Raw genomic sequence first — 26,229 nt, 5'->3', positions numbered from 1 at the left:
TATGGTTAGCCAAATTCAAGTTTTATTTCATTGTCACATGTAAATACACATATTCATGAAAATATCGCATGTACATCATAAGATAATTTGATTAAAACAGTTAAGATATATAAACACCCAGCTAATATTGACTTGGGACACCATATATAGTTGTATTGTTAGCTGTATAAGAGTATGACATGTTAGAACAAATAACCTCCGACAGAGGCAGCAATGTTGAATTATATTGCAACATGATTCCAACATATATCAACATAATGTATTACATCAATACTGAAAAAAGAGTGGTTCAGGTTAATTCTTTTGTACATCATACACAACAACAGTATACTATATTCTGTGTTATCAAACGTCAGTATAGCCAGGTACATCAGATATTATAATGGTTTTCTAAATTGTGTTGTATCAAACGTGAGTATAGCCGGGTACATCAAATATTACTAATTTACTTTTATTATTACAATGGTTTACTACATGGTGTTGTATCTAACGTCAGTATCTATTACATATATCACCGGGTACATCAATTATAACTAGTGTAACACCATAAATAGTTTAACTAACGAAACACCTTTCACTCTCGCATGCAAAAGTGAATCACTTTTTTGCCATTAGTCAATCATTAGTTGCTTTCATCTAATGGTAAAGTATATAGCCCCCTTGTCTTCCATAGTGTATTTGCTTCATGTTCTAAGGGCTGTGCTGAAACATATATTTGTTATTTCTATGATAATTAAAGTATGCTTCGTGTGGATGGTGCTTGAGGTGTTATTCTGTGAATGCTTAAGAGAACAGAAGCACATGGGTTCATACAAATAATGATATGATTGGGAAGGGAATAAGGGGTGAAAGGTATGTCATGACAGGTGCCCCATGTTGTAAAGGTAACAGTGAGGCATGATGGGAATCAATTATGACAGTTATATATGTAGTAATTGGTGCCACATGTGGGGACATGAGACGTTACGATGAGTGCCACATGAGGTGGAATTTGATGTTATGATAGTTGATACATGAGATGATAGGAGCCATTATGACGGGCGGGGTGCCACATGAGATGACAGAAGACATTCTAACGGATGCCAAACTAAGTGATATTTGATGTTATGATATGTGATAGATGAGGGGACAAAAGACTTAGTGACAGGTGCCAAATGTGTACATATAACTGTACATATGGAAGATGTAATGATGGGTGACAAATTATGTGATGGAAAATGTTATTGCAGGTGGTACATTTATTGTATATAGGATAACAAAGATATTATGACAGGTGGTATATATGGTGATGGGAGATATTATGACAGGTGGTATATATGGTGACGAGAGATATTATGACAGGTGGTATATATGGTGACGAGAGATATTATGACAGGTGGTATATATGGTGATGGGAGATATTATAACAGGTGGTATATATGGTGACGAGAGATATTATGACAGGTGGTATATATGGTGACGAGAGATATTATGACAGGTGGTCTATAGGGTGATGGGAGATATTATAACAGGTGGTATATATGGTGATGGGAGATATTATGACAGGTGGTATATAGGGTGATGGGAGATACTATGACAGGTGGTATATATGGTGATGGGAGACATTATGACAGGTGGTATATAGGGTGATGGGAGATACTATGACAGGTGGTATATATGGTGATGGAAGATATTATGACAGGTAGTATATATGGTGACGAGAGATATTATGACAGGTGATATATATGGTGACCAGAGATATTATGACAGGTGGTATACATGGTGATGGGAGATATTATAACAGGTGGTATATAGGGTGATGGGAGATATTATGACAGGTGGTATATAGGGTGATGGGAGATATTATGACAGGTGGTATACATGGTGATGGGAGATATTATGACAGGTGGTATATATGGTGATCAGAGATATTATGACAGGTGGTATATAGGGTGATGGGAGATATTATGACAGGTGGTATATATGGTGACGAGAGATATTATGACAGCTAGGTGGTATATATGGTGCTGGGAGACATTATGACAGGTGGAATATATGGTGACGAGAGATATGACAGGTGGTATATATGGTGACCAGAGACATGACAGGTGGTATATATGGTGACAAGAGATATTATGACAGGTGGTATATATGGTGATGGGAGATATTATGACAGGTGGTATATATGGTGATGGGAGATATTATGACAGGTGGTATATATGGTGATGGGAGATATTATGATAGGTGGTATATATGGTGACGGGAGATATTATGACAGGTGGTATATATGGTGATGGGAGATATTATGACAGGTGGTATATATGGTGACAAGAGATATTATGACAGGTGGTATATATGGTGACGGGAGATATTATGACAGGTGGTATATAGGGTGATGGGAGATATTATGACATGACATATGTACCACATTTGGTGATTGGCGGTGCTACAACAGGTTAAGGAAGCATTTAGCTTTGTCAAGTGTGATTCTTATTTAAAACATTGGAATCTTGGCAGTGTAGTGTGTAAGGTCTAGTGTAGGGTGGTGTGTGAGATCTACCCAGTGATGGTGATAGGCCTTGGTAAATATACATGTAGGTAATGTATAGTATGACTGCAAAGAAAATGTGTTACACGGGTGGTTGTTTGAAATATTTAGAGTTTGGCTATACCAAATGTTGTCATGGTACATTGATGGGGGTAAACTTCCCTCAGAACACAAGGATAGCATTTACTCTCATGCCACAAAATCACTTTACATAGCAGTACACTCGAGGGTGTGTACAGTTTTATTATGGAGATTACTACCATCTAAATCCCTTTGCTGGCCAAATGTCTTCCACTTTGTATTTTAGGTAGGAACAAACAAAACGTCTTTTTCATTCTCCTCTCCATTTACTTCGTCTGAATCTTGAAAAAGAATTATGATTTCTGAAAAGTGAACAAACCTCAATTATTCATATGTTAATACAATACTTGAGTAAGAAGTATGATACTTTTATTTTATCACTTATATTAACTATGACTGAAATTGGCGTGTGGTTGATCTTCTTCAACATTTATGAGGGGGAAAAAACTCTTGATGTAAGATTTTTTTTTTTTAAATTATCCAGCTGCTTGAGACAGTAATTGTTTATTTGGTTTATCATTTTTACCCTTTCTAATGATGGCATTCCTACATTTCGATGGTTACAATATTATCTATCAGGGCTCATTCTCAAAATTAAAAGTAACATTTTTGCATAGATTGTAGTCCTGTATATTTTCAGATTTTAACATATATGTTAAGATTTCTATAAATCTAGTCTTAGTAAATCATGATTTTCTCAGGATTTTCACACATTTGCATTGTACAGTAACTTAGATAATGCTTTTCTTAGAATTATGTTTTGATTATCACAAACCATTACAAACTTTTGCTATACTTTTTCTTAAAGCTTATGTTGTTGAGTACACTAATTTACATTATATTTTTGACTTACTCTCTTTTACAAACTTTAAAATATGCTTTTCATAAACTTTGTAATGCGTATATAAAAAGATTATACAAACTTACATTACGATTATCACAAAGTTAATATGTTGTTAATTTCCACAAACTTGCCTAATGATTTGTACGTCATCAATCGCCCACTGGTCATGCCCCTCTCCATCATGTACTGGTTGCCACCATCGGAACTGCACTCCATTGACCTGTGCATCCCTGGGTAGATTATATGCTGCCATTTTTGGATTAAGATAATCTTCTGGGTCATGTCTAGCCAAAAGTTTCCAGTGTGTTCCCTGTAAATGTTTAATGACTTGATGTAAACAGTGTGTTCCCTGTCAATGTTTAATGACTTGATGTAAACAGTGTGTTCCCTGTCAATGTTTGATGACTTGATGTAAACAGTGTGTTCCCTGTAAATGTTTAATGACTTGATGTAAACAGTGTGTTCCCTGTGAATGTTTAATGACTTGATGTAAACAGTGTGTTCCCTGTGAATGTTTAATGACTTGATGTAAACAGTGTGTTCCCTGTGAATGTTTAATGACTTGATGTAAACAGTGTGTTCCCCGTGAATGTTTAATGACTTGATGTAAACAGTGTGTTCCCTGTAAATGTTACACTACAGTACAGACACATAAGGATGCTTCCTTCCAAATTAAGTTAAATTTTGATCAGTGGTTAACAAGAAGAAATCAATTGTTGACAGACAGACGTGGGACTCCAGTGCCATAGTGTGACAAAAACCTTATCTGTAGTACACTGTAGCAATACATCTCTATATATACCTAACACCTACATCATTCCGTACATTACATGTGGACATCAGACCTACCTCATCTGTACTGTAGTAACACCCCTCTGTACCTAACACCTACATCAGTCCGTACATTACATGTGGACGTCAGACCTACCTTATCTGTACTGTAGTAACACCCCTCTGTACCTAACACCTACATCAGTCCGTACATTACATGTGGACGTCAGACCTACCTTATCTGTACTGTAGTAACACCCCTCTGTACCTAACACCTACATCAGTCCGTACATTACATGTGGACGTCAGACCTAACCTCATCTGTACTGTAGTAACACCCCTCTGTACCTAACACCTACATCAGTCCGTACGTTACATGTGGACGTCAGACCTACCTTATCTGTACTGTAGTAACACCCCTCTGTACCTAACACCTACAGTTGGGAGCAAACTAAACTTGGTACCAAGTGCACTTCGTAGTGCACACGTAGTGAACAACGTAGTGCACTAGACTAAACATCGTAGTGCATTTGAGTTCACTACGATGTTAACTCCAGTGCACTACAATGTTAACTCCAGTGCACTACGATGTTAACTCCAGTGCACTACAATGTTAACCCAAGTGCACTATGATGTGCACTTCAGTTCTTGGGTAAATGTTGTTATGAGCTATATGATTTGATGTGTTGTATATTATGTATGTGTGCAAGTCAAGTTTTGAAGGTATAGCTTCGTGTATGTAGCACAATTAAACCTTCTGACTCAGTACTAATCTAGACTTGCTGACAGAGAGATTTCTTATTAGATTTAAATATAATATATTCTGTCAAAATGTCAGTCTTAACGTATAAAGGCCAGAGGAATTCAATCCATGCCAGATGCAGGAAATGTGTATTTTTAACACTATGCTAAAACAATATGAACAAGTACTAATTGTAATGGGAAACCATTACAGAAGTCCCCCAAACACCCCTGCAGTCATACCATCACGTTCGGCATCCCTCAATATCCCTATATACCAAATTTCATTGAAATTGAACAATATCTAAATTTCGACCAATCAGAAGCTTCCGTATGGTTGTTATGGTAGTGAACACCATTTAGTTGATTTTGGAGTCCCCTAATACCCCTACATACCAAATTTCATCAAAATCTGACAATATCTAAATACAGACCAATTAGAGGCCAGGAAATGGCGGCCATTTTGTTAAAAAGTGAAAGTGAGGTTACGAGAGTGACCGGTGTTTCATGATGTACCTTCAAACCAAATTTGTATCAGTATCTTGCAGTTAAGATTTTATTAGGATTAATTCATTGTGTGTAAAAGTATGTAGCTTCCCCTCAACTTATGTTAATTATTTGTTTTATATTGAATAAGCAAACAAATTTATATATTTTCCTAAAAGCTTCACATACAATGTTACAATTATAGTTATATTCATGATATATAAATGATTAATTGATTAGGGAGTATACCTATAATTATGTATACATATTAAGCAATCTCCATTAAAAGCCATTAATTACTTGTTTGATATTAGATAAACAAACAAATTAATTTATTTTCCTCAAAGCTTCACCTACAATGTTATAATTATAGTTATATTCATGAAATATAAATCATTAATTAATTAAGGAGTACCTAATTAAATATATATAAGTAATCTCCATTGAAAGCCATGTTTGTTATAAAATGAGAAATCATTTTAGATTTCATCCATATACTAATTAGCAATACTGCATTTTGATTGTCATTTAGATAATGAAACTGAAAATTCAGTGAAAACAAAAGCAATTTTGTTTACCGCAGATACAAAATATGAAACAATTGACCAAGCACTGTTTACTATTGTATACTGTTCACAGAACTGTATTAAGTTGAGTCGCTTTACATAATTATGAAAACAGTTCAAACTAAGGAACAAGTTAATCTCCCTGTGGCTTGTCGGTTGTACCTTGTTGTGCCCATCTCCAACACCAAAAAAGAAAGTCAAAGTGAATAATCCAACTTTAAATGTAAGTATTAATAAATTTGCATTCTTAATGATCAATATACGACACCCAGCGTTTACCAGGTAAGACATTCTGAACTACGATACAGGTAAAGTATTTTCTTGGTCAGGTGAGACTACAGGTGTGAGAGTAGAACAATAGGGGATAATTACAGGTAGGGTCAGAGACATATATACAGAGAGATTAGTAACATCGCTATTTCCCCGTACACATAGTGGCTCCCTTTATTCGTGACCACTCAAGCATATCCCTTATCGAGAGCGTCCTGTCTCCTATCAAACACACGCGAGCGCAGGTAAATCGGGCTATGCGCATGTGTGTATCGTAGTATTGGAACTTATTCGACATGTTCTGGTTAATCCGCCATTACGTCAGACCAAAACATCGTCATTTTAAATACACACAGAAAGCACATCGTTTTATTTTGGCCACTACAAAAGTTACCACATTAACCAAAATCTATCAAACTTATGGGATATAGTCTTATTGATCATGCATATTGTTGTCATTTATCCGTATTTTCGAAAATCCATTGGGTCCTATTCGACATGTCTAAGTTTGTAAATAGCCGCCATTACGTCAGACCAAAACATCGTCAATTTTAAACGCACACAAAAAGCACATCGTTTTATTTAGGCCACTACAAAAGTTACCACATTAACCAAAAACTATCATACTTATGTGATATAGTCTTAGTGATCATGCACATTGTTGCCATTTATCCGTATTTTCTACAATCCATTGGCGTCCTATTCGACATGTCTAAGTTTGTAAATAGCCGCCATTACGTCAGACCAAAACATCGTCAATTTTAAACGCACACAAAAAGCACATCGTTTTATTTAGGCCACTACAAAAGTTACCACATTAACCAAAAACTATCATACTTATGGGATATAGTCTTATTGATCATGCATATTGTTGCCATTTATCCGTATTTTCTAAAATCCATTGGGTCCTATTCGACATGTCCAAGTTTGTAAATAGCCGCCATTACGTCAGACCAAAACATCGTCAATTTTAAACGCACACAAAACGCACATCGTTTTATTTTGGCCACTACAAAAGTTACCACATTAACCAAAAACTATCAAACTTATGGGATATAGTCTTATTGATCATGCATATTGTTGTCATTTATCCGTATTTTCGAAAATCCATTGGGTCCTATTCGACATGTCCAAGTTTGTAAATAGCCGCCATTACGTCAGACCAAAACATCGTCAATTTTAAACGCACACAAAAAGCACATCGTTTTATTTAGGCCACTACAAAAGTTGCCACATTAACCAAAAACTATCAAACTTATGTGATATAGTCTTATTGATCATGCACATTGTTGCCATTTATCCGTATTTTCTAAAATCCATTGGGTCCTATTCGACATGTCCAAGTTTTGTAATTAAGCAGCCATTACGTCCGACCAAAACATCGTCAATTTTAAACGCACACAAAAAGCACATTGTTTTATCTAGGCCACTACAAAAGTTACCACATTAACCAAAAACTATCATTCTTATGGAATGTGGTCTTGATTATCATGCACATTGTTGTCATTTATCCGTATTCTCGAAAACCCCATAGGGACTTTTCGAAAATTGGAGATTCCCGCCGATCTTTCCTGCGTTGTGCTTGACTTTCATACTCAAAATACAAACACTTGGACAGCAAATTGTGATATATTTCATATTGATGACACTTCTGCACTTTGATATTAATAAAATTAAAGCACATAATTGGATCTTGGTGTGGATTTCAATTAGAAATTATCGATAATTATGTGTCTGGTTTTCAAGTTTTCTCCAATATGGCGTCTAGTGAAGACTGAACCGAGCGACCGCAAAGGATTGTGGGAAGGTCAGGGGCCACTATGTAAACACAAGGGCAAATAGAGAGCTGCCAATCCCTCTGTATATATGTCTCTGGTGAGTGTAGGACAAAAGCCCCCCCGGACATTAGCCCCCCCGGACATTAGCCCCTAGGACAAAAGCCCCTCCGGACGAAAGCCCCCCCGGACATTAGCCCCCCCGGACAAAAGCCCCTTCATTATAAATTTAGCTGGTATACTTTATATAAATCTGTACTTTTGAAAAACAAAAACTGTATATATACTGCTGTTTTTATCTCTGAAATTTGTAATATACTGCAAATATTGATAATCAAAGAAATGCCTACAAAACATGTTGCTCTGTGTTGTAATTTTAATTTTAGGAATGATTAAAATCAAAGAAACAATATAAAAACAATTCATACCTGTGCAAACATAGAAATTTCACTGTTGATACACATGAAGCCATTAATGATATATTTCCTTCGAGGAGAATACAACATCAATGAAAAACCTACCAAACACCTGTGTAACAGCTTATTGTTTATGTAACAGTAAAATCAATGAAAAACCTACCAAACACCTGTGTAACAGCTTATTGTTTATGTAACAGTTCAAGTAGTTGTTTACATTGCTAAAACATATATTGTAATTTTAAAAAAAAATGAATAAATAAAAACATAAAAAATAAAAAAAATATATATAATTTTTTTTATGAAGGGGCTTTTGTCCACTTTTTGATTAGTGTGAAGGGGCTAATGTCCGGGGGGGCTTTTGTCCTAGGGGCTAATGTCCGGGGGGGCTTTTGTCCGTACCTCGTCTCTGGTAGGGTCTAACCAACAGATCAATTTTCACACCTTGGTCTTGTATGGTCATACCTGAGTGACCACCAGGTAAATTCCATGTAAAAGTGGTCAGTCAAGTGCAACATTTTGTAATCAGTCATTTCAGCAAAATAATAATGATAAGTAGTTAACCTCCCTATAGACATTTGAAAAAAAAATCATTTGTTTATAATCTTATAAATATAATAATGTTATAAGTAATGAAAAAAGTAATCAAATTATAAACATATTTGTTTTACCTATAATTTTTTAAGATCTAGTCGATGCAGACATTTGGTCTAGCATGACTAGTACTGTAACTATAATTTTTGACACTTTGATTTAACCCATACTCTAATACACACAGCTTGGTGACACTTATCAAAACGACAGGTAAACTCACAAGTTTTTGTTTGGATTTTAAAAACCTTTATAATATTATCTCGAAAGTCTTATTATAAAATTATATAAACTTGCAAACCAGTATTTTTATTTCTCAATAATAATCAATAATTTTAACGGGGAAACTAATTTATACACTTATTAGGTACATACGATAAAAATTAGATTGGGGACTGATTATATATCATTACATGAGTGTTTAGGGGAGGGGTAGCCATGCATGACTAGTACAGTACCTGTACAGGTAAACCCTTAATTAAGCTTAATGCCCTTTGGCCATGCCCAGAACAGCTGGACTCCTTGTGCCAGATAACCTTGGCTGTGTTTTCACACCTTTCAACAAAATAACAATCATAATCCCATTTTGTGTGATTTACCTGGTCTGGAAAGACTGTATAATAAAAAGGGCGGAAGGTTATACTGCTGCTTTGTCGATTACAAGAAAGCGTTCGATCTTATTGAAAGGTCTCAATTATGGAGTAAACTAATAAGACAAGGTGTGAGGGGGAAAATGTTACGAGTCATTCAATCATTATATAATTCAGTTAAATCTTGTGTGAAACATAACGGTTATTACTCTGATTTCTTCTCCAACACAATCGGTCCCTTCCAAGGAGAAATCCTCTCCCCGATTTTGTACTCAATATTTGTAAATGACTGTGAAATGCATTTTATAAGTGAATGTTGTCCATCAATTGAACTTAACTTAATCAGTATTTTTCTTCTTATGTATGCTGATGATACAGTGTTATTTGCTGACTCTCCAGAGAATTTGCAACAGGTCATAGATGCTCTCAAATCTTATAACAATAAATATAGTCTTATTTTGAACACAGACAAGACGAAAATAATCGTCTTTAGAAACGGCGGGAATATTAAAAATAACGAAAAGTGGTTTTACAATGAAACTGAACTACAAATTGTAGACCAATTCAATTATCTAGGGATGCTTTTCAATTATAATGGTAAATTTTATGTTACCCAAAAGCATGTGGCTGAACAGGGCAATAAAGCATATTACGCTATATATAATAAGTTCAAAAATCATGATTTCAACATTAATACCCAATGTTCTGTGTTTGACACATATGTAAATAGCATACTTAGTTACAGTGCCGAGGTATGGGGTTTCCACAAAGCCTTAGATATTGAAAAGATACATATTAATTTTTGTAAAAAAGTACTTGGTGTGAAAAAAAGTACATGTAATAATTTAGTATATTGTGAACTCGGAAGATTACCATTGTCAACATTCAGAAAACTTCGTATAATTAAGTACTGGTTGAAACTGAGAAATTCATATAATTGTATATTAAGAAATTGCTATGAGGAAAGGATAAGATCAAATGGCAGTTGGATTTTAAACATAAGAGCAGAATTAGATAAATTAGGATTATCTTATCTTTGGAACAATATAACATGCAATGCTAGGAAAGCTTATAAAATTATTGAAAATAGATTTTACGACGTTTATCGTCAAGAACTTTTATCAAACATACAAGCAATTCCAAAGGGTTTTCTATACCGACATCTTATCGATAATTTTACACTACAATTTTATTTAACTAAACCTATTAGTAGTTCTTACCAAAAGAATATAGCACGTATTAGACTTAGTTCACACAATTTGAATATTGAACAAGGACGGTATAGAAACCGTCCTAGAGATCATAGGATATGTGAAGTATGCAATTCTAATGATGTTGAGGATGAATTTCATTTTCTTCTAAGGTGTAACTGTTATACTGATTTAAGGCAAAAGTACATTAAGTCATATTATTACAGACGTCCCAGTGTTTTTAAGTTGATCCTTCTATTAAATACCCGGAATATTGGAGAATTAAATAAGTTAGGCAAATATATATCTTTGTGTTTTAAGCGCCGAAATAATTATATCTAATTTTGCCTCAAGATAGGTTGATACAAACATATCAGACCTGTACTTTCATTTAAATTTTATATCAGTTTAAAAGACATGTCGAATGGTTGAGATTGTATAATTATAGGATAAAAGGTATATATCAGTGTACTTCCTGTCTACAAATAAGTGGTCCTTATAAAGCTAATATGTAAAATCGTATATGTATATACTTAAAGTAAGGATTGGCACTATTTACCGTTTCTATAGTACTAGTATACTATATCATGCTTGTATTATCAATGAAACATATTGTATACTATATTACTTTATTATGCATTTATGATAAATGTATATGAATATTATCTATACTTAATAAATATGTCAGCGTTCATATAGATTTTATCCTGGGGCTTATATCGAGGATTTGTATGAAGAGTTTCTTTTAAAAAATCCTGAAAATTTTGTGGTCAACGTAGTGAATGTTAAAATATCAGTGCATAAACACTGTGATTATCATTTAATATGAATTTAAGTAAATGTAATGCATTGTGCTATTTTTTAATGATATACCATGTAATGTGTTCTTCTATATCAAGATATATATATTCTTGATTGATATAATGATATGATTGTCCATCACTATCTGTACTATTGTATTATTGTATATGTATATGTCTACTCTCCAATGTGTCTCGTAACACAAGGAAATAAAATAATCTGAATCTGAATACCTGACGGTATACAAACTATCTGTATAACATTTATGTTGCATGTACAATATATGTTTCAATGAAGGCAGAATCAATATTGCTTGATGTTAATCGATTTAATTTTAATTTCAAAACTGGTATTTTCAATGCTTTCTTAATTTTAAGTTTTTGTGTATATTCTATTTACCAATACATGACATGTATTATACTTATATACATGTAATAAACATATCTGAAATAAAAGTGAAATGTACACACCATCATGAACACACACAATATACATGGACTAGTCCCTGTATATATATTTTTGAAATTTTGTTTTAATGAAACATTTATATGTTCAAGAGAATATGCATTGTATATCAAATACTTTGTATGTATTGACTCTAGTGCACTATGATGTGAACTCAAGTGCACTACGATGTTCACTCCAGTGCACTACAGTGTTAACTGGAGTTAACTTTTGTAGTGCACTGAAGTGCACTAGACTACCAAGTTTAGTTTGCTCCCAACTGTACATCAGTCCGTACATTACATGTGGACGTCAGACCTACCTTATCTATACTGTAGTAACACCCCTCTGTATCTAACACCTACATCAGTCCGTACATTACATGTGGACGTCAGACCTACCTTATCTGTACTGTAGTAACACCCCTCTGTACCTAACACCTACATCAGTCCGTACATTACATGTGGACGTCAGGCCTACCTTATCTATACTGTAGTAACACCCCTCTGTACCAAACACCTACATCAGTCCGTACATTACATGTGAACGTCAGACCTACCTTATCTGTACTGTAGTAACACCCCTCTGTACCTAACACCTACATCAGTCCGTACATTACATGTGGACGTCAGACCTACCTTATCTGTACTGTAGTAACACTCCTCTGTACCTAACACCTACATCAGTCCGTACATTACATGTGGACGTCAGACCTACCTCATCTGTACTGTAGTAACACCCCTCTGTACCTAACACCTACATCATTCCGTACATTACATGTGGACATCAGACCTACCTCATCTGTACTGTAGTAACACCTCTCTGTACCTAACACCTACATCAGTCCGTACATTACATGTGGACGTCAGACCTACCTTATCTCTGGTGTACTGTAGTAACACTCCTCTGTATTTAACACCGGCACCGGTTCGTACATTACATGTGGATGTTTGTGCTCGACATCCTATCTGTAGCACAAACATTATTTTGCTGGAAAAGATAATTGTGAATTGCAGCAAAAAACCATATGAGGTTTGTAATTTATTTTAATGAACTGTCTGGGACTAGTAATATTGAAAAAGATACTTTCATAGTTAAGGTATGGATTATTACACTTACTATATTAAAACTTCCTGTAGACAATATGATTATGTACATAGGTATATGCATGAAGAAATGGCAATGATATATTGAATTCTGCTTGTAAAGAATTATTTTGTAAAATTCATAAAGCACTTGAGATATTCAGTGGAAACACGATCAATTGACAACATTAATTAGTTGCTATTTGATGGTTTAACTAAAGACAAAATGAAAACAAAATACAAGGTCAGCATATTATACCTTGCACTGCGGAGATCCATTTCCGAGGTAATCATCTGTCGTAAGCCACAGTCATTGAAGTATAGTGTTTTCCCATGGGCATAGGGCAACAGAGCACCACACCCAAACCCTATACCCCCTCCAGTGATGGTAGACCAGTAATGTCTGGCCACCCCTCCCTCAAATGAATCCAACATCGTCCGGAGGAGATGTCTGGCGATTTTCTCACAGGATAATCCTGAACAAATTACAGATGTTGACAAGATAAATACAATTTTTGTTGTAATACCAAGACTTCAATCAGTACCTGATCTGTATTCCCATTATCATAGTCAGTAACTAATCTGTATTCCCATTATCATAGTCAGTATCTCATCTGTATTCCCATTATCATAATCAGTAACTAATCTGTATTCCCATTATCATAATCAGTAACTAATCTGTATTCCCATTATCATAATCAGTAACATATCTGTATTCCTATTATCATAGTCAGTAACTAATCTGTATTCCCATTATCATAATCAGTAACTATTCTGTAATCCCATTATCATAGTCAGTAACTTATCTGTATTCCCATTATCATAATAAGTAACTAATCTGTATTCCCATTATCATAGTCAGTAACTAATCTGTATTCCCATTATCATAGTCAGTAACTAATCTGTATTCCCATTATCATAGTCAGTAACTAATCTGTATTCCCATTATCATAATCAGTAACTAATCTGTATTCCCATTATCATAATCAGTAACTAATCTGTATTCCCATTATCATAGTCAGTAACTAATCTGTATTCCCATTATCATAACCAGTAACTAATCTCTATTCCCATTATCATAATCAGTAACTAATCTGTATTCCCATTATCATAATCAGTAACTAATCTGTATTCCCATTATCATAGTCATAATCTAATCTGTATTCACATTATCATAGTCAGTAACTAATCTGTATTCCCATTATCATAGTCAGTAACTAATCTGTATTCCCATTATCATAGTCAGTAACTAACCTGTATTCCCATTATCATAGTCAGTAACTAATCTGTATTCCCATTATCATAATCAGTAACTAATCTGTATTCCCATTATCATAATCGGTAACTAATCTGTATTCCCATTATCATAGTCAGTAACTAATCTGTATTCCCATTATCATAATCAGTAACTAATCTGTATTCCCATTATCATAACCAGTAACTAATCTGTATTCCCATTATCATAACCAGTAACTATAATCTGTATTCCCATTATCATAGTCAGTAACTAATCTGTATTCCCATTATCATAACCAGTAACTAATCTGTATTCCCATTATCATAGTCAGTAACTAATCTGTATTCCCATTATCATAATCAGTAACTAATCTGTATTCCTATTATCATAGTCAGTAACTAATCTGTATTCCCATTATCATAATCAGTAACTAATCTGTATTCCCATTATCATAATCAGTAACTAATCTGTATTCCCATTATCATAACCAGTAACTATAATCTGTATTCCCATTATCATAATCAGTAACTAATCTGTATTCCCATTATCATAATCAGTAACTAATCTGTATTCCCATTATCATAACCAGTAACTAATCTGTATTCCCATTATCATAGTCAGTAACTAATCTGTATTCCCATTATCATAACCAGTAACTATAATCTGTATTCCCATTATCATAATCAGTAACTAATCTGTATTCCCATTATCATAGTCAGTAACTATAATATGTATTCCCATTATCATAATCAGTAACTAATCTGTATTCCCATTATCATAACCAGTAACTAATCTGTATTCCCATTATCATAGTCAGTAACTAATCTGTATTCCCATTATCATAACCAGTAACTATAATCTGTATTCCCATTATCATAATCAGTAACTAATATGTATTCCCATTATCATAGTCAGTAACTAACCTGTATTCCCATTATCATAACCAGTAACTAATCTGTATTCCCATTATCATAGTCAGTAACTAATCTGTATTCCCATTATCATAGTCAGTAACTAATCTGTATTCCTATTATCATAGTCAGTAACTAATCTGTATTCCCATTATCATAATCAGTAACTAATCTGTATTCCCATTATCATAATCAGTAACTAATCTGTATTCCCATTATCATAACCAGTAACTATAATCTGTATTCCCATTATCATAATCAGTAACTAATCTGTATTCCCATTATCATAACCAGTAACTAATCTGTATTCCCATTATCATAGTCAGTAACTAATCTGTATTCCCATTATCATAGTCAGTAACTAATCTGTATTCCCATTATCATAGTCAGTAACTAATGTGTATTCCCATTATCATAGTCAGTAACTAATCTGTATTCCCATTATCATAGTCAGTAACTAATCTGTATTCCCATTATCATAGTCAGTAACTAATCTGTATTCCCATTATCATAATCAGTAACTAATCTGTATTCCCATTATCATAATCAGTAACTAATCTGTATTCCCATTATCATAGTCAGTAACTAATCTGTATTCCCATTATCATAATCAGTAACTAATCTGTATTCCCATTATCATAGTCAGTAACTAATCTGTATTCCCATTATCATAGTCAGTAACTAATCTGTATTCCCATTATCATAATCAGTAACTAATCTGTATTCCCATTATCATAATCAGTAACTAATCTGTATTCCCATTATCATAGTCAGTAACTAATCTGTATTCCCATTATCATAATCAGTAACTAATCTGTATTCCATATCAGTCAGTAACTAATCTGTATTCCCATTATCATAATCAGTAACTAATCTGTATTCCCATTATCATAGTCAGTAACTAATCTGTATTCCCATTATCATAACCAGTAACTAATCTGTATTCCCATTATCATAGTCAGTAACTAATCTGTATTCCCATTATCATAGTCAGTAACTAATCTGTATTCCTATTATCATAGTCAGTAACTAATCTGTATTCCCATTATCATAGTCAGTAACTAATCTGTATTCCCATTATCATAATCAGTAACTAATCTGTATTCCCATTATCATAATCAGTAACTAATCTGTATTCCCATTATCATAACCAGTAACTATAATCTGTATTCCCATTATCATAATCAGTAACTAATCTGTATTCCCATTATCATAACCAGTAACTAATCTGTATTCCCATTATCATAGTCAGTAACTGATCTGTATTCCCATTATCATAGTCAGTAACTAATCTGTATTCCCATTATCATAGTCAGTAACTGATCTGTATTCCCATTATCATAGTCAGTAACTGATCTGTATTCCCATTATCATAGTCAGTAACTAATGTGTATTACCATTATCATAATCAGTAACTAATCTGTATTCCCATTATCATAGTCAGTAACTAATCTGTAATCCCATTATCATAGTCAGTAACTTATCTGTATTCCCATTATCATAATAAATAACTAATCTGTATTCCCATTATCATAGTCAGTATCTCATCTGTATTCCCATTATCATAGTCAGTAACTAATCTGTATTCCCATTATCATAGTCAGTAACTAATCTGTATTCCCATTATCATAATAAATAACTAATCTGTATTCCCATTATCATAATCAGTAACTAATCTGTATTCCCATTATCATAGTCAGTAACTAATCTGTATTCCCATTATCATAATCAGTAACAAATCTGTATTCCTATTATCATAGTCAGTAGCTAATCTGTATTCCCATTATCATAGTCAGTATCTCATCTGTATTCCCATTATCATAGTCAGTAACTAATCTGTATTCCTATTATCATAGTCAGTAACTAATCTGTATTCCCATTATCATAGTCAGTAACTAATCTGTATTCCTATTATCATAATCAGTAACTAATGTGTAGTCCCATTATCATAATCAGTAAGTAATTTGAATTCCCATTATCATAACCAGTAACTAATCTGTATTCTCATTATCATAACCATTACTAATGTGTATTCCCTTTATCATAATCAGTAACTAATCTGTATTCATATTATCATAGTCAGTAACTAATCTGTATTCCCATTATCATAGTCAGTAACTAATGTGTATTCCCATTATCATAATCAGTAACTAATCTGTATTCCCATTATCATAATCAGTAACTAATCTGTATTCCCATTATCATAACCAGTAACTAATCTGTATTCCCATTATCATAGTCAGTAACTAATCTGTATTCCCATTATCACGACTGTAATCGGTAACTAATCTGTATATAACCGTGACAACAGATAGATCTAGTATTGTTACTTTGTATGTTACTTTGACAACAGATATATCTAGTATTTTTACTTTGTATGTAACCTAGACAACAGATATATCTAGTATTCTTACTTTGTATGTTACCTTGACAACAGATAGAGCTAGTATTCTTACTTTGTATGTAACCTTGACAACAGATAGAGCTAGTATTCTTACTTTGTATGTTACCTTGACAACAGATAGATCTAGTATTCTTACTCAGTACATAACCTTGACAACAGATAGATCTAGTATTCTTACTCAGTACATAGCCTTGACAACAGATAGATCTAGTATTCTTACTCAGTACATAACCTAGATCTAGTATTCTTACTCAGTACATAGCCTTGACAACAGATAGATCTAGTATTCTTACTCAGTACATAACCTTGACAACAGATAAATCTAGTATTCTTACTCAGTACATAACCTTGACAACAGATAGATCTAGTATTCTTACTCAGTATGTAACCTTGACAACAGATAAATCTAGTATTCTTACTCAGTATGTAACCTTGACAACAGATAGAGTTTATATTGTTATCCTGTATATAGTGTTGACAAGAGATAGAGAATACATTGTTATCCAGTATGTAACCATGACAACAGATTGAGCTTACATTTGTATATTGTTATCCAGTATGTAACCTTGACAACAGACACAAGTTACCTGTTAAGGTAACAACAGACAATGTACAGCATATTTACCTGTGTAACCTTCCTGACAGACACAGGCGCCAAACAGACATGCCCCCCTTCCACTACACATGCCCGGACATTTTTCCCCGACATAAACATCATCCAGAGCCCAGGATGAGGCTGATGAATTTGTTGCTTCCTGTAGCCATCGGAATCTTGTCACACTAGAGAGAGAAACAACAGCTTAGTTACATCCACCACTTACTTCTAATAAGGACATGAAAAGGTATGCTCAAATGCTTAACAGAATGTAACAAGTAAAGGTGGGATATATATATAGTCAATGATATTTACCTCTAAACTGATCAGAAATACTGTAAAGTTTGAAAAAAATCAGAGTGTTATCTATAACTGAATTTCAAATCTTCCGAAAGATTACATCCTATTAATATTTTAACACATCTATCATTAAATGTCTGTGAAAAGCTACCTTGAGTAGACTGTGTCAGGGAGATCAATGGTGACCCAGGTCCAGGTGGGGTAACCTTGTGGTGAATATTCACTGGCAGAGTGATAGTGACTCGGACGACAATCAGTCTGCATACCATTCAGATCAGGTAGACACAAGGGCTGGACATAATCCCAGCGGTCAGTGGCTGGATTCTTGTTATATAACAGTTTGACCGGTGAGTTAGAGGCACAGGAGTCCGGCTGACCATTACAGCCTACTACTATCTGAGGAAACAAAACCATTACAGCCTAATATATATACTGTCTGAGGAAACAAAATCATTACAGCCTAATACTGTCTGAGCAAACAAAACCATTACAGCCTAATTCTGTCTGAGCAAACAAAACCATTACAGCCTAATACTGTCTGAGCAAACAAAACCATTACAGCCTAATACTGTCTGAGCAAACAAAACCATTACAGCCTAATACTGTCTGAGCAAACAAAACCATTACAGCCTAATACTGTCTGAGGAAACAAAACCATTACAGCCTAATACTGTCTGAGCAAACAAAACCATTACAGCCTAATACTGTCTGAGCAAACAAAACCATTACAGCCTAATACTGTCTGAGCAAACAAAACCATTACAGCCTAATACTGTCTGAGCAAACAAAACCATTACAGCCTAATACTGTCTGAGGAAACAAAACCATTACAGCCTAATACTATCTGAGGAAACAAAACCATTACAGCCTAATACTGTCTGAGGAAACAAAACCATTACAGCCTAATACTATCTGAGGAAACAAAACCATTACAGCCTAATACTGTCTGAGCAAACAAAACCATTACAGCCTAATACTGTCAAACAAAATCACTGACAGTAACATTTGCAATTACAGTGTAACTCTCCTTTGGTATCTCCAGTTCATCAGTATATATCAAAACAGCTAATTTTTAAGTTTCTTTTTTTTTTGCATTATGTTTTGTACAATTTTACACCAAACATTTAAATTCAACAAGCAAATTAATGAAATCTTTATCCCCTGTTTTCTGAGGTAAGGAGTAAAAATGTCATCTTAGCTTGACAGAATGATAATTTTTGTTAGCCTTAATGTATTGCTTGAAACTCAAAAAACGTAATGCCTTATACAGGATGTTTGATAAATATGAAATTATGGGATAAAGAAAACTAATTTTGCAAGACTTCTCTTCTCATCTGCCATTAACAAAACTCTACCATGAATTTAGCCGAGTGCTCAATACATTCAACCCTGTTCCAAAGTTTGAATGTTTTCGGAAAATATTTAGGAAAGTTATATTTTTTGCAGCCAAAGTAAATTTTTTGTTAATCCAGGGATTAGAACTCTGCCAAATAACATCTAGCAAAAGTGGATTAGCTCTTAAGGCATTTAACATTATTATCAAGTTTGACGAAAACCTGTTAACAATTATTTCAGTTATTTCACGGAAATGGATGAAAACAACATTTTAAGTTAATGAAGGGGCTATAACTCCTTCAAATACAGTTCAGCAAAAGTAGCAATCAAACTTGGCTGAGCCCTTAATGCTTCAAACCTTGTTCAAACCAAGTTTGAATAAAATCTGTTCACATTTGATGCAGTTTTTGCACAGAAATGAAGCATGACAGACAGACAAACCCCAAATTAATATCCCACGTGAAAGCAGGGCTTAAAAAGAAATAAAGCTAAAGAGTGATGGAAATTGAATTGATCTAGGACATTGGTAACATTACTCTCACCTACACGCCATAAAACAGTTTATTGCTAAGTTAAAAGACCAAGCCTACCTTGAACTGTAACATGTAGTTGTGCTGTACAATCATTTGACCAGAGGTGATGCTTCGTGTGCCTTTTCCTTCATCCCAGGCTATCGCATGACCATCAGTGGTACACACATGCTCACGAATTTCCCCGTGAGGAGTAAATTCCCAGGGTGCATCACTCTGAATATCCACACCTTCTGTGTCATCAAAAGAAACATGCATCTCGCTGGGGTTGATCTCAGTTCCACCTACAAACAGAAGTCTCTCTATATCTGTGACAGCATTGTTTGGTATCTAATGGTAAATTCTTAACAAAAATGAAAAAAACAAATCTGTCCATTGACAACTTTTCTACAGTTACTTATACAAGAACTACTTGAGTATTTCAAATTTTATCATAAAGTAGTGGTAGTTTCAAAGAAAGGATGAGAGAATTATTTGTGTATGCATGTCATTCACAATATATATATATTTTTTATATATCGTTATAAAAGCAATATTGTGGTAGTGGTATTTTTTATAAAAGCAATATTGTGGAAGTGATCTTTTTTTTTATAAAGCAATATTGTGGTATTGATATTTTTGATAATAGCAATATTGTGGTAGTGATCTCTCTATACAGTGAGTAATACATACCAATATATACTTCGTCAATATCCCACTGAGGGCCATTCGGTGAGTATCCCTCTGACAATGGCTGCCACCAGCGTACCTTGGTACTCTCAGTCCTGGCTCCTTGAGGAAGGAGAATGTAGTCCTTCTTTACTTCCTGGTAACTGGCATAATCCAGGACATGGAGGCTCTCCCAGTGAATACCTGGAGAAACAAATTTTTCTACAATGGCTTGTACCTCTCTAGAGATTTTACGAAAAGTTCTCAACTACATGTCCAAAGTGGACACTATAATGAATATGTGTCAACCAATTGAAAGCAAAGAAGCTAATTAGATATGTGAAGGATGGCAGCCACCATGAACCATGACAGAACATGAAAATAAACTTTCAAATGTATGTAAAGCTATAAAACTATACAAAAGTGACGTTTGTACGTAAACTGTACCAGCAGATAAGGTACAATTACAAGGAATAGGTTCCCTATTATTGTCCTGAAGCAATATTTTCATTTTTCTGGCAACCAATAATAAAATGATGATTTTCAATTCAATACTGAATATATGGAGATTCATCAAAACTATCGCTTTACTTCTGATCAACTTTAATTGCAACCATGGAAGATGGAAATATAACGGGCGGAGATTACACTCACAATTGTCGACAGAGTATTGTAATATGACACGAGATTACACTCACCATTGTCGACAGAGTATTGTAATATGACACGAGATTACACTCACCATTGTCGACAGAGTATTGTAATATGACACGAGATTACACTCACCATTGTCGACAGAGTATTGTAATATGACACGAGATTACACTCACCATTGTCGACAGAGTATTGTAATATGACACTAGATTACACTCACCATTGTCAACAGAGTATTGTAATATGACACGAGATTACACTCACCATTGTCGACAGAGTATTGTAGTATGACACGAGATTGCACTCACCATTGTCGACAGAGTATTGTAATATGACACTGTGTCGCGAGGATGTCGGAGGATAACATCCTGGTTCCGTGCTGGCCCCACCAATCACAGCGTAGTATTGTATAAACCTATCAAAACATGTAATTTACACTTGTATTCCAATTAGATATTATCCACATCACTGATGAATATTATATAATCATGTACAATGTAGATGAGATTTATTTTCATTTTATTTTCACTACTATCATATGATTAAACAATATTAACAAGAACAGAAGGCGTTTTTTTTTCCCCAATTCAATTACCTGGCATTACGAAGGTCAAGGTCACCTGTGACAATTTGTCGGTTACCAGGACCAGACATGACCATGGCCGAGTCTTCCACTAGATCGTGGCATCCTCTACCCACATGACCACCCTGGACTAATGACCACTTGGTCTTGTCTACATCTGATCCTTCAAAGTTATCCTTTAAGTATGTCTAAAAACAAAATAATCCTTCAAATATGTCTGAAATCAACAAAATAATCCTTCAAGTATGTCTGAAAACAACACAATAATCCTTCAAGTAAGTCTGAAAACAACACAATAATCCTTCAAGTATGTCTGAAAAACAACAAAATAATCCTTCAAGTATGTCTGAAAACAACAAAATAATCCTTCAAATATGTCTAAAAACAACAAAATAATCCTTCAAATATGTCTCACTCTGAAAACAACACAATAATCCTTCAAGTATGTCTGAAAACAACAAAATAATCCTTCAAATATGTCTAAAAACAACAAAATAATCCTTCAAATATGTCTCACTCTGAAAACAACACAATAATCCTTCAAGGACCAGGCATCATCAACTACCTAAAGATTTATTTTGCACTTTTAACCAGTAAATAACTATCTGGAGTTATTCCTTGTAATTATAGCATTTAACTCAACAGATCATTTTTTTATTTCTGAAAAATCACAAAAAGAATTAGGAAAAGAAATATTAATGAATTGGAAATGCTTTATCAAACATGTGTGTGTTAACTAATACAGGTCATTTAATAAATGTTTCATTGATTTACAACAGAAATACACAAACCAATATTAAGTTAGTTTTGTTTCATTTCTGTCTAATTCCATGTAACCATACTACACACTTACAGGATTCACAGAAAACAGCGAGCTACAGTCTGTATTTCCATATCCGGAATCACAGGAGCATTGTGGGAAGTGACAGGTGCCTCGCCCACTACAGTGCTGTTCACAGGGAGGACCTACGTACAGCTGTCTCACTCCCCACAGGTGGGCATTGCCCTCCTGTCCATCTGCCTTCTGGATCCATCGCAAGCGAGTACCACTGGGGAACAAAATCAAGCAACAAAATGATTATATCAATGGGATCAAACTTATTTTGCTGATACAGCCAGCTAGTAACTGTGATCTTGAGTTAGTATTAGTCAAATCATAGACATCTATGGTTCAATATGAAGCACAGAGGTAAATGAACAACACATTACAATAAAAACAGGATCTCCGACTGCTGGTACATACAGTTGAGTGTAGACTAAAGGTTACACAAAGTGCACTCCGAGTGCACTCCGTTTGGACTCGGAGTGCACTCCGTTTGGACTCCAGGTAAACTTGGAGTGCACTCAGAGTGCACTCCAAGTTTATCTGGAGTCCTATCAGGCCCCAATCCTACCTGGGTCCACATGTATCACATGTACCTGTAACCAAGTACATATATACATAATGTTTATAGATAGATGTATACTCTTATACATTTTGACTCCTTAAACATGTAACAATAAGATATGTGCTACTGTTTTATCTTTGTATATATCATCTTATTATTTTGTTGGTTCATTTCTCGTTGGTTAACTAACAGCATCTTATATAATTGATTTTTTTCTATTAGTTAACCGTATATAAAACGAATAGATCTGGCACTTCGTTGAAAAATGTATGATAGCATTCCTTTGATTTGAAGAGTTTTAATAAGCCACGTCAATTAGTAGCAAATTGGCAATAAAAAATGTATTTGGCAAGTTGTTTGTGGTCTCTCAAAATGTTTTTTTGATTGTGTACTGGACATAACTTGTACTCCAAATGGAGTGCACTCGGAGTGCACTTGGGTGTAACCTTTAGTTTACACTCAACTGTACAATGATGTAGGCTTGTTATGACATGAGCTTTTGCCAAAGTCGGTCTTTTGTTTTTTAATTTGAATTTCCAGCTTCAAAGTGACCCTGCTGTAACTAACCAGCCTTGATACAAATGGGTACACCTCCAAGCCTCACAATGAACCTGCTGTAACTGAACATGCACCCTTGATATGTGTATAACTTCAAGCTTTACAGTGACCCTGCTGCAACTGAACAGCCTTGATACAAATGGGTACACCTCCAAGCCTCACAATGACCCTGCTGTAACTGAACATGCACCCTTGATATGTGTATAACTTCAAGCTTTATAGTGACCCTGCTGCAACTGAACAGCCTTGATACAAATGGGTACACCTCCAAGCCTCACAATGACCCTGCTGTAACTGAACACCCTTGATATGTGTATAACTTCAAGCTTTACAGTGACCTTGCTGCAACTGAACAGCCTTGATACAAATGGGTACACCTCCAAGCCTCCAAATGACCCTGCTGTAATTGAACTGCATTGATATGTGTAGAATTTCAAGCTTTACAGTGACGTCGACCCTGCTGTGACTAAACAGCCTTGATACTGATAGACCTTCAAGCTCTACACTGACCCTGCTGTAATTGACATACCTTGATACTGGTAGACCTTCAAGCTTTACAGTGACCCGGCGCCACATTCCCATTGGTTCACTGAAGAAGATGGTGGGCATCTGTGGTCCCCCATTACACTGCGGATCGTCAGGTAGACACTGATGTTTAAGGTGGTGCCAATGTAATCCATTGTCAGATGAGTACTGTAGGTGGACAGGAGGACCACTGACATTCCACTCCTGGCCACAGCCCACGTTTATCTCAAACTGAATACACGCAACAACTAGAATTTCATTTAACTACTAATGTTATTATGGCTAAGCATATTTTTAAGAAATAAATGTTCATTCAAACCAAATTATCTGGGTCTGTCAGTAAAATCCAGGCTTATCAGATGGCAGAGGCTAATGACATTGGCTAATATCAAATGCCTTTTAACTTTAATCTTATTCCTGCTACAATTGCAGGAACCATACATTTCAATAACATGTAGTCTGTGTTTGTACCTGTAACATGTAGTCTGTGTTTGTACCTGTAACATGTAGTCTATGTTTGTACCTGTAACATGTAGTCTATGTTTGTACCTGTAACATGTAGTCTATATTTGTACCTGTAACATGTAGTCTATGTTTGTACCTGTAACATGTAGTTTATGTTTGTACCTGTAACATGTAGTCTATGTTTGTACCTGTAACATGTAGTCTGTGTTTGTACCTGTAACATGTAGTCTATATTTGTACCTTTAACATGTAGTCTATGTTTGTACCTGCAACATGTAGTCTATATTTGTACCTGTAACATGTAGTCTATATTTGTACCTGTAACATGAAGTCTATATTTGTACCTGTAACATGTAGTCTATATTTGTACCTGTAACATGTAGTTTGTGTTTGTACCTGTAACATGTAGTCTGTGTTTGTACCTGTAACATGTAGTCTATGTTTGTACCTGTAACATGTAGTCTATGTTTGTACCTGTAACATGTAGTCTATATTTGTACCTGTAACATGTAGTCTATGTTTGTACCTGTAACATGTAGTCTATATTTGTACCTGTAACATGTAGTCTATATTTGTACCTGTAACATGTAGTCTATATTTGTACCTGTAACATGTAGTCTATATTTGTACCTTTAACATGTAGTCCATATTTGTACCTTTAACATGTAGTCTATGTTTGTACCTGTAACATGTTTGTACCTGTAACATGTAGTCTATATTTGTACCTGTAACATGTAGTCCATATTTGTACCTTTAACATGTAGTCTGTGTTTGTACCTGTAACATGTAGTCTATGTTTGTACCTGTAACACAGAGTCTATGTTTGTACCTGTAACACAGAGTCTATATTTGTACCTGTAACATGTAGTCCATATTTGTACCTTTAACATGTAGTCTGTGTTTGTACCTGTAACATGT

At 34.6% G+C, this 26,229-nt stretch overlaps 1 protein-coding gene across 1 annotated transcript in view; it reads right to left on the bottom strand.

The window, feature by feature from the left end:
- The window catches only part of LOC117330999 (reelin-like), a 145,270-nt gene continuing 119,041 nt past the window's right edge, over window positions 1–26,229 (bottom strand). The window contains exons 50-61 of the mRNA XM_033889591.1: window positions 24,851–25,077; window positions 23,229–23,424; window positions 22,388–22,563; window positions 22,101–22,207; window positions 21,163–21,342; window positions 20,551–20,774; window positions 18,777–19,021; window positions 18,356–18,510; window positions 13,438–13,654; window positions 12,969–13,083; window positions 3,584–3,762; window positions 1–2,910 (exon numbers count right to left, since the gene is read on the bottom strand). Coding sequence (XP_033745482.1) covers window positions 2,859–2,910; window positions 3,584–3,762; window positions 12,969–13,083; window positions 13,438–13,654; window positions 18,356–18,510; window positions 18,777–19,021; window positions 20,551–20,774; window positions 21,163–21,342; window positions 22,101–22,207; window positions 22,388–22,563; window positions 23,229–23,424; window positions 24,851–25,077 — 2,073 coding nt within the window. The 3' untranslated portion in view covers window positions 1–2,858. The remainder of the gene's footprint in view (window positions 2,911–3,583; window positions 3,763–12,968; window positions 13,084–13,437; window positions 13,655–18,355; window positions 18,511–18,776; window positions 19,022–20,550; window positions 20,775–21,162; window positions 21,343–22,100; window positions 22,208–22,387; window positions 22,564–23,228; window positions 23,425–24,850; window positions 25,078–26,229) is intronic.

The sequence above is a fragment of the Pecten maximus genome, chromosome 7 (genome assembly GCF_902652985.1).
Source record: "Pecten maximus chromosome 7, xPecMax1.1, whole genome shotgun sequence".
NCBI lineage: Eukaryota > Metazoa > Mollusca > Bivalvia > Pectinida > Pectinidae > Pecten > Pecten maximus.
This window is presented reverse-complemented; position numbering and strand designations above follow the sequence as displayed.